This window comes from Barbatula barbatula (assembly GCF_947034865.1).
Source record: "Barbatula barbatula genome assembly, chromosome: 10".
NCBI lineage: Eukaryota > Metazoa > Chordata > Actinopteri > Cypriniformes > Nemacheilidae > Barbatula > Barbatula barbatula.
In genome coordinates this window covers 12,609,948-12,620,897 of record NC_136773.1, presented here as the reverse complement: position 1 = coordinate 12,620,897, position 10,950 = coordinate 12,609,948, and the positions used below count along the sequence as shown (strand labels likewise).

General features: G+C 38.9%; 1 protein-coding gene across 1 annotated transcript; it reads right to left on the bottom strand.

Moving 5' to 3' along the window:
* Positions 1–6,422: 6,422 nt before the first annotated feature.
* LOC306899751 (extracellular calcium-sensing receptor-like) lies at positions 6,423–9,732 on the bottom strand (the record flags this gene model as incomplete). The annotated part of the gene is made up of 6 exons (XM_079466223.1): positions 6,423–7,342; positions 7,491–7,614; positions 7,989–8,216; positions 8,306–9,058; positions 9,134–9,422; positions 9,524–9,732. 6 exons carry the CDS (start codon positions 9,730–9,732, stop codon positions 6,423–6,425), a joined length of 2,523 nt encoding a protein of 840 aa, XP_079322349.1.
* Between the last annotated feature and the right edge of the window lie 1,218 nt (positions 9,733–10,950).

The window sequence follows — 10,950 nt, the reverse complement described above, 5'->3', positions numbered from 1 at the left end:
TTTGCCATTAACATGTCTCTGGTTGTACTTTTGAGGCATTAAATGCTTTCAGTTTATTCATACATATAAAATCAAAACCATGATTTTAAGAAAAAATATTCTTTATTTATGAGATTTGTCACACAATCACAAATATGATGTTCTGCCACTAGTGTGCACTAGTGTCTCAGTCAAACTCCTCAATAAGAAATCAACAATTGAGACTTGCCCTACATGTTATATAAGCCAAATACAGTAATTAAAAACTTAATCAGTATATTAATCATTATTTAAACAATTAGTGTTTATCAAAAATATTAAGCATGTGTTGGGCAAATGTGCATTTTTTTCTGTGACAGCAAATTTTAAAGCTGCGAGCAACCCGAGCAAACATCTTCATTGAACACACAGTCTACACAAGAGGTGCATGTTGATAGGCTAAAGTTTGGTAGATGGATTCCCCTCCTATATTAATAGTACATTCCCTTCTGTTAAAAAAATTCAGTGTAGCTAATAATAATATGACAGTACAGTATTTTTAACCAAATACATTTTATTAAAACACATTTCATTTAAACCATATATACACAACATATTGCTTCTTGAGTCCTTCCCAAAAGAGCATCTAAAAACAAAGATGCACAACAATAATAAAAACATTATAGTTTTACTTAAAATTTTTTAGAACTTCTTTTAGTTAGTTGACTAACATTTAAGCAAAATAAAAAAGCATTTTTGAGGTAATTAATAACAAGTCAAACACTTTAAGTGACTTTTATAATGTATTTTTACTATACTGTTATTTATTTTATGTATTTATTTATTAATAAAGAAACGTACCTTAAAAACCCTGTCTGTCTCGGTCCCTTTCCAGTGATTGTAGACCTTATCCATATTTATAGGGCCCTCTGCTTGTGTAAAAAAGTAACACATATTTGTGAAAGTAACACATAATTTATGTTGACATTCACATTTCAATCAGATATGCAGAAACATCGGATTCGGACTGAGAGCCTGAACGTAGCCCAAGTGTCTTGAACTTAACCTTTAAAATATCAAATTTAGATTAATAATTTAAATCTTAGCAGACTCTGTTGCATTTAGACTTTAGACTGTCACTTGATGTTTTGTCAACCAGAGCACTTGTACATTCATCGTTCTGTCCTTATTTTCTCTAAAGCTAATTTTAAACATCAGAGTGATGCTTTCTGTGATCCCGCCTCAGGCATGTTCAAGTACACACAAGAGTCTGTGCACAGCATCTATTTCCCCACACCTCTAATGTGCTGGAAAATGACTGTAAATAGCCTAAGGGCTCTGGAGCTCAGTTCTGCTCCACTAATGGCTGGAAATAACTCATTTTACCTCAATCATACTAATCCTCGCATCCGCTTTTTTCTTTTGAAATGGAAAATTAGTGATGTACAGATCATGACTGGGTGGGATTCTTAATATGTTCTTTTCATCCGCATGGTTTGCAGTGTCCACAAAACATGTGATCTATGTGTAATTGTAGTGAACTCTGCTGTTCATTACATGAACTCTTAGTGGAATCTACTATTGAAATGTTGACAACACGAAGAAAATAAATGAAAAGAAAATTCTACACTCCCAGCCATGTCATTTCAAGCATTTTTAACACTTTATAGAGCACGCTGCACTGTAAAACTGACCTAATGTACTACTCCTGCACTGAGAGCAGCACGCTGCACTGTAAAACTGACCTAATGATACAAACCAATAGACTATTCCTGCACTGAGAGCAGCACGCTGCACTGTAAAACTGACCTAATGATACAAACCTATAGACTACTCGTGACACCTTTAGTGCACAGCTGGCCGCAGGGGGAAATGGAAGAAAGCTTCCCCCCAGTGAGCCTCCCTGCACAGGTTCTGTGCAAGGTCAGGGAGGAGTGACATCGATTACTGCCAGTTGCGCCCTATTAGCCCAACCAAACTTGGTTCTCCGAGCTGATGCTTCTGAAGACGTCCACCCTGGCCGATTCCCCTGACGGAGAACCTGCTTTCTCACGGGAAGGTCTGCATCTGTATGCCTACAAGTGGCGCCGCTTCTCATCCTGGTGCGCAGTGTCGTGCTTTAGGAAGGGTTGTAGAGCAATCTCTCACCTTCTACCTTAAGGTGTATATTGCCGCCATCACCGCACATCACGTACTGGTCACAGCTAAGTATCGGTCAGCATGACTTGATCATCAGATTCCTAATGTGCGCGTGGCGGTGCGCTCTTTACCCTCTATGTGGTCCTTGTGGGCCCTGTAAAGCCACGTTGAGCCCCAGGGAGAGGCCGCTCTATCTCATCTTTGATAAAGACAGCTCTTCTGCGGTGCTCGAGGGTAGGGGGGCTACATGCACTCTCTCTGTCCAACGAGTGCCTAGAGCTTGGGCCGTGCGACTCCCACATGGACCTGAGACCCCGGTCTGGCTACATGCTCAAAGTTCCTACCACTCCCCTTCGGGACCAGGTGGTGATCTTGCAGTCGCTCCCCGTTTCGGAGGAAGTCCCGACCCTTACCATGTTTATGTTCAGTACACATCTTGCACCTCTACTTGAACCGCACGCAGAGTAGTGTGGTAGCTCTGAGCAGCTCTTCGTTTGTTTTGGAGCACAGCACAGGGAGGCTGTCCCCAAACAGAGATTCTCGCACTGGGTGGTGGATGCCATCACTTTTCTCCCATGCCCACTCCTCGTGGGCACTGGATCAAGGCGCCTCTCTGGTTACACCCAACACTTTTGTGACGGCCCGCTGGGCGTACGCCTGCAAAGTGCCTTCTCCAGGCGAGTCAGTGCGCTCTTTTGCCTCCCTACTTTCCCCACTGGGTGAAGTACAGGCATTCCATCCATCACTAAGCATCCCTTCTGTTTATGAGCCAGGCGGAGCAGCTCATATACCAAAGCTCGGTAGAAGTCAGTTTCCCCTTCAAGGTGAACCCCTATGACTTGAGTTGATGCTCCACATGTTGTGACTCCCCCATTGGGTCTTCCCGTCTGATGTATTCCTCACTCTTGGTTACCCACCGGTGAACCTGTGACCTCCGCATGGTGGACTCCACCATTCTCTGCACCCCGTGGGGTCATGCACCATTCCCCTATGAGTTCTCCCCATTTGGTGAGACTGTCTGGTAATTTCCATATATCACCTCCCTGTTGGTAGGATGTGGCCTCCGTAGCACAGGCTCCTCTCTCAAGGTTCCTGCGTTCCCTAGTGTCCCTCACGGTGCCAGATGGCTGTCTCGTATATAGTGTAGGAAGGTCCCGCCTGTGACTGCTGTTGGTAAGATCACTCGCCCTTATTCAAGTGCTGCCTTTCTTTTTTTCACTGGGAGATCATGATAGGCCGGTCAGGGTCGCGCCGCTTGAGGTTGTGAGACGGCGAAGCTCTGTGGTGTTTCTTATAGGAACCCCTTCTGTCGGTCGACACAACGTCGAGAGACTGACAGAAAGGGAACGTCTTGGTTACAGATGTAACCTCAGTTCCCTGATGGAGTAGTTACTTTGGCGTGGCACAAAAAACATAATTTTGCAAACAAACATGAAATTTATCCAACCTTAAAATAATTTTTAAAGTATTGTATGTGCCCAAATCACAATGATGTATAATGTACAATAGCTAGCCTACAAGGCATTTTTTTATTAAAGTTTACCAAAATCCTGAGCGTCATAATCTTACTCACCCTCAAGTTATTTAATAGAATAAAATTTAGGAAATTCACTTTGAAAACAGAATACATATCTCCTAATGACAATAAAAAGTTTAAAAAGGACTAGAAATGTATTTCAAAGAAGTTTACAAATTCATCAAAGTTCAGAGACTTGGTTCTCCTGGACTCCACACTTAAGACACCTAGATTACTCAGTCTCTCATCATTCATGGTTGAGCCCAGGTAACTCCTCACTAGTTTGAGAGTAGAGAAGCTGCGTTCACATGCAGCTGTACTCACAGGAATGGCAACAGAAATTTTTCACAATCTAAAGAGCTTTTGAAATACCTCTTTAAATGGCTCAATAAATTCAGTCAAATCTACAACACTAGTGGGCTTCTGTATGCCAGCTTGCACTTTTCTCTCCAGAATTATTTTCCTTTGGTGAAGTTCATGTCTTAGGTCATCTAGGTGGCATGAATAGATAGAGGCAAATGGAAAAAGTTCTTCCTCATGACCTGCCTATTATTCTCCTGTGTCTTAGAATCATTTGGCTGCTTCTTGCTACTCTTCCTGAAGAAAGATGCTATATCTGCTGCCTTTCTCTTCATTTTCCACACATTTCACTGACTGACTGACATAAATACACATCAAAACATAAGCAAAACATATCAACATTAACATGTTTGAAAAACAGCAAAAAATTTATGATTATTATTGAGCAAAGATTAGATGTTTTTGTTGTAGGTACCTAATTTTATTTTATCTTGACTTTATCTATATCTAGAACTCTGCATCGTGCATGTGAAGACACAAATATGATGCAAGCGTAACGGTTATTCACATTCATCTAACGTTAGCGTGTTTACATAGAAAAGTAACGTTACTGTATATAAAATCGACTTAGAAGCAAGTAATTATATTGGTATGTTGAATCACTTTAAATGTTTCATGATTAAGACATACATTTATATATTTAGAGATAACATAAACATAGTTCTGAGCATCCGAGTCAGCTAATATGAAGCTAGCTAAGTTAACTGCTACTGTTACACAGGACAATGATAAAACTTCACTAACACAAATAGTTGAACGGAACTAAAATAATAATTTATCTGACTTTAATAACTCACCTGAAAAGATGTGTTTGTGTGCTCAAACACGAGTTGAACCAGGCACAAAAGCGAAGCTTCACTCCTCGTCTCTCTCAGTCCTTGACTTTTTACAAATGCTGGAAAGAAACGTGCGCTACAGAAACTCTCGCGATAGCACATTTGCCTGAAGTGATTCAACTGTCGCGATAGTTTCGCAGTCCGAAAGTAATCGTTTTGCCATGATCGATTGAGGAAATTTTGATAAAAATCTAAGAAACTATTATTATTATTTATAATAGATCGCAATTACGATCGGGGTGGCCAGTGGGTCCCCTAGCTCCGCCCCTGGTTGAGTGACAATAATTGATAAATGAATGATCATAAATTATTTTAATTTGATTTTGATATAATTTCAATTTTATTAAAATAAGAGACACAAAAGAGTTGAAAAGGAGGTTTTAATATCATTCAAATGGCATAGAGGAAGTTGTTGTAACTATGACATTTTGGGACCATCATACTTGGAATGACCCAAAGAATCGGCAGAACAAAGTCACATGACAATAAGGCCATTTAATTATATTTTGTAAGCAATTTCATTAACTTGTTACAGATTTTCTTAGGGTGTTTTCACAGCTTGTTCATTAGGAGCATTTGTTCTGGAACCTGGCAATTTTATTTTCATTTTGAAAATTGTGTGGATGATTGCTATGAGCAAAATCCCTTTGACATCATGACCTCTGACAATACAGTTTACTCTCACATGAAATCATTGGACATTCTATAGACTCGTAGAGTTGGCGAGCACGCGCAATTTGAGTCCACGAGACCGCAAGTCAACATGAAGTGCGCTATCTGGGACAGGGCCTACATAACGCACACGGTGCACTTAGGGTGTGTCCGTATTCACTTTCACGATAGTTTAACGACAGGAAAAATGTTGGGTATTAATGGCTCTTAAAGGGAATGGGAGATTGGTTTACTCTGATTGGTTTACTACATGTTACTCCCAAAACTAGTAAACCAATCTCCCATTTCCTTTATGAGCCAGTTATTCTCGGGCCATGATGGATTAGCTATTTGCATGGCGTTTCCTGACTAGACTAGTGTTCTGTTTTGCCTCTTGCTATTGGCAAGAGGCAAAACAGAACACTAGTCTAGTCAGGAAACGGCGCATATTTGACATACATTCTAACTTGTCCTGTAAATAGTCCCCTTACATGCTTTAACCTCGCGCACGAGCAGAACATCTTCAAGACAAGTAGAATTTGTATCTTTATGTAGGCTACACAATAATAATGTTTTACATTGTAATAAATTCATCTTTAAAATTTGGCATGATTGTGTGCAGCTGCATGTCCCTCTTTGTGTAGTTTGCAGAGTGTGGTGCAGTTTATTTCAGTTGCCTCAAAATAGCAATGCTCCAACAATGCGCCTGAACCCACCTCACTTTAAATTCACTTGCATTTGCTATTTAAACAATGTGGCGCATGACGTGGAATTGATAACTGCGTTGGGCTGAACATAGCAAAAAACACAGCTGCGCATTGAGCCGGGTGAAAGATAGGGCCAAAGACTAATCATTTTTATACAAATAAAGATGACTTTAGAAAATGCTCTGTGTGTGCTTTTGTGTTTAAAAAGTAATGACGCAGATCATAAACATTTACCCTAAATATAATAATGTCTGTTTATTTCTTAGTATGACTGGAATTGTGTTTTCCCATCAAATGTTGTTTTGTATTTTGTTCAGGATTAAACAGGATGATGTAACATTTAGGAGCAAAAATGCAAAATAGTAAACCAAAGCTTGAGGCTAAAATAGCAAATATTTCCACAGCTACAGTTAATTTTCCAGGAGAACTGATATATGCTGGAATAAATGTGATCCACACAGCACAGAATATGAGCATACTGAATGTGATGAATTTAGCTTCATTGAAGTTATCAGGGAGCGTCCGAGCCAGAAAAGCCAGAATGAAGCACATGAGAGCAAGTAGACCAATATAACCCAGTACAGCCCAGAAACCAAAAGTAGAACCCAGACTGCACTCAAGAATGATCTTCTCTTTATAATATATCACATTTTTATAGGGAAAAGGAGGCGATATTGTTAGCCAAAGCACACATATGAGAATCTGTATAAGTGTAAAGGCAAGAACACTGAGTCTCTGTTGAAGAGGCCCAAACCATTTCATGACATTACTTCCTGGAAGTGTGGCCTTGAAGGCCATTAACACAACTATTGTTTTCCCCAGAACACAAGAGATACAGAGGACAAAAGTGATCCCAAACGCTGTGTGACGTAACATACAGGACCACGCAGTGGGGCGACCAATGAAAGTAATTGAACAGAGAAAACACAGAATCAATGAGAAGAGCAGCAGGAAGCTCAGCTCTGAGTTGTTGGCTTTTACTATGGGGGTGTCCTTCTTACTGTAAAACAGGACTGTGACCAGTACAGTTATTACTACACCAAACAGTGAGAAAAAGACCAGCACTATACCCATAACTTCTGTGAATGACAGAAACTCTACAGCCTTTAAAACACAATCTGTGTTCTCAGTATTAGACCAGTAATCCTCTGGACACTGCATGCAGTTATTTGAATCTGAAAAAAAGATTGTGATCACTATACTGTATGTAGAGACAAAAAATACCTTTCATTTATAAACTCCTTTGACAAGTAGCTGTATATACAACTGAATCTAGAGAACAACTAATATATTAAGATTTTTTTTATTTGGTCTGAAGTTTACCTGTCTCATTACTGATTTCTCCATCTGCACATTGAATACAGTCATAACAGCAGACAGGTCTTCCTTTCTGTCCAGCCTTCCTAGTGCCTGGAGGACAACTCTCAGTGCACACAGAACTTGGCTTCTACAAGAAATTAAATGGAGAATATGATGGAATTTGTTACATTGAAACAAAGCAGTACAAATCCATAAAGGAAGCTATAAAATTCTATTATGAGTATTTTAAAACAACACAATAATTGATCAGTGTTTTTTCAGAGCTGTAAAGAAGTCATTTTAAAGAATGTTGGTAATCGAACAACGACAGTCCACATTGACTTGCATTGGTTTTGTGTCTATACAATAGAAGTGTAGTATGATATTGCTTCTATCCAATATACACATGTAATTAGATTTTTGTACTGTACTGTACAGATTGTAGTTATTTATATTTGATATAAATTATATGTTTCAGCAGTTGATGAAACCCTGTTGGATAATCAGGTTATTGTCATTTACCTGCAGCTGTCCTCCGGCCCAGATGATGTTTTCAGTGTTTAGCACAAAGCGCTGGTCAGGGGGCAGTGAGGCATCGAAGTAACCGACTGCTTTAAACTGAACTGATCCATCAGAGTCCTGCTGCCAGTTCACAACTTCATACTGGGCTACTGCACCACCAGTGCCGTCAAACCAGACACGACCTCCGAATTTAACTGTGAAATTAACCTTTTTCAGAGCCTTGACCATCTGGTACAAAGACAGATTTGACAGATCGTGACAATTCAACACATTAAAAATTGAAGCGATGCTTTTTTATATAACAACATTTTTTTTACCTGCTGTGGTTGTATTATCAAGTTTTTCTCACAACCTCCTTGTTCTGTGCACTTGAGTAGACTGCGTAGTGCATAAGCCACAGCATACACTGCTTTGTAGACATTACTTGTATATCTATCAGGCGCTTCTTCAGTGTAATTTTTCAGCACAAGTAGGTCTTGATATCGGCTGCAATTTAATTCGGCCTGAGATAAATTCCCATCTCTTTGTGAGCATGGAAAAGCTGTGTCCCAGAATGATTTCATCACATAATCTAAAAACCCTTCAACAGAGATTTTGCTCACTGCAAACCCCAGTGACCCTTTCATTACATGAAAAGTGTTTGGAGTGATCAGAGCCTTTGAGGTTATCCATCCTACCACTCCTACAATTTGTAGACCTGTAATGTTCTGGATACTTAACTGCTCAACTAGTAATTCCATCTCAAAAAATGAAACAAAAGCAACAACCACGTTTGCTGTGCCTTGTTTCATTGTTTTTACCACTTTTTTGAGTTTTTCATACTCTGTTCGGTAGAATTTCACAGTGTACTCTACACAAATCCCCTCCTTCTTGGCTGCATTCAGAAACATTTCCATTCCATAATTTCCATAGTCATTATCACTGTTCACAGCTCCAACCCAAGTCCAACCTAAATGTTTGACCAAAAGTGCAAGTGCTCTGCTCTGGTGATAATCACTAGATGTAGTCCTGAAGAAAGCGGGGAAATCTTTCCTATTACTGAGACAGTCACATCCAGCCGAGGGGCTTATCTGAAAAAGAAATCAACATAAACAATGAACAGTAATGAGTTGCAAAACTGTGTCAAATTTGTTATCACCTCTTACCACTGGAATTTTAAAAGGTCCTGTGGTTCTCGACAGAATGACTGTGGTGGCAGACTCTGTTTCTCCAATGATAGCATGTATAGGGGTCTTTCCACTGCACCTTTGACCTGCTGCAAACTCTTGTCCATTCATCACTGCCATAATTGCACTCATAGAAGACAGCCTTGAACCACATGTATCATATATTTTATAGCCAATAGAAACATTTGGGAGTAAAATTCCATTCCTGTTAATCTCATCAACTGTAAAAATCAGCATTTGAGCTAGCCGAAAATCTCTTAGAGTCACACTGTAAAATATTAAACCAGTTGGTTAAAAACAAGTGTTTGTGTTATATACAGTACATGATCTCCTTTAATGTTTCCTGAATAATTTCCAAAGTTTACAAACCTGGAGCATGACAAAGGTTGAGGTTTTTGTGTAAACACAAATGAAGGTAACGTTTCTTTACTGCGAACTGCAAAAACTGATCCAATAGTTATATCACCTTCCTTTGAAAACAGCGGATATTTAGTGTCTCCCATCATTCGGCAAAGAGTGTTTTCTGCATTTGCATTTAGGGGATGGAAAAGCAGAAGTTTGTATAGGAAAAAAAACATCCCAAAGAATGAGCTCACCTGCAGGGGCAAAATGCTATGCACCCGATTCTATAATGGCTGTTTTATAGAGAGTTACTAGGGATGAACAATACGTAGCCAATGACCTCATCAAGCAGGGGTGAGATGTCAGTGTACCCTCTTCCCATTCATTTTTTACTAGAAAGAAATGAAAACATAAAATAAGTGTTATTGTCAATCATTTCATTGTATAATTACATTTATATTTATAATAAATTGTTTTAAAATTTTAATAAAACATATTTTGGTTATAGTTACACTAACTAATCTCAAAATATCAATTGTGATCTCCCAGCATTATCCAGAGGTAAATGAGGCTTGTTCACTCACATGTGCAACTAATAAAAATTGAAAATACATAATTGAATAATTCTTAGTCTCATTTAGCCTCTAATAAGAGAGTGGGGTCAGGCCTCCATCCTTTAAATTATTTTTGCCATCAAGTTTGTATGTCTCCTCAGAAAGATGTTTTGAGTGCAGATACAGCAGATGGTTCTGTTAATAGGTGCTTTCGAATAAAATAGGGTACTTTTTTTAAATGTACAGCCCATATGATGTTTTCAGTGTAAAGCACAAAGCGCTGGTCAGGGGGCAGTGAGGCATTATAGTAACCGACTGCTTTAAACTGAATTGATCTATCAGAGTCCTGCTGCCAGTTCACAACTTCATACTGGGCTACTGTCAAACCACACACAATCTCCAAATTTAACTGTAAAATGTGCTGTATTTGGTTTCTATTAAATTCATTTTTTATCTACCCAGTTCAATATATCTCCCTTGCCTGTATATGTCTACTATGGGTTGATGTTGTGTTCTTAAAAGATATAACACAAATTCTGAGAGTAAATAATTGTTTTTCACAACAAAAATTTATTCATACAGGTGTCCCACAGAAAAAGACGCATGTTTTGAAGTGTGAATAAATGATGACAATATCTTCATTTTTGAGGGAACTGTTACTTTGCGTTTACTTAATCTGCAGTTCAATATTAGTTCTATCTAGTCAGAAAAGGCGAGTTTGCTGACTGTCTGATGCAATAAAAATACATAATGAATCTTAAAACGGAGGACTCATGATGTACTGGTCAATGTATTAACCAGATGCAAATGAGTTTGTGTGTGACCAGTTTCATCCATTGTATGTTCATTGTGAATTGCTTCCTTCTGGGAGATTATACAGAGCCCAAAGCTTTTTAATGC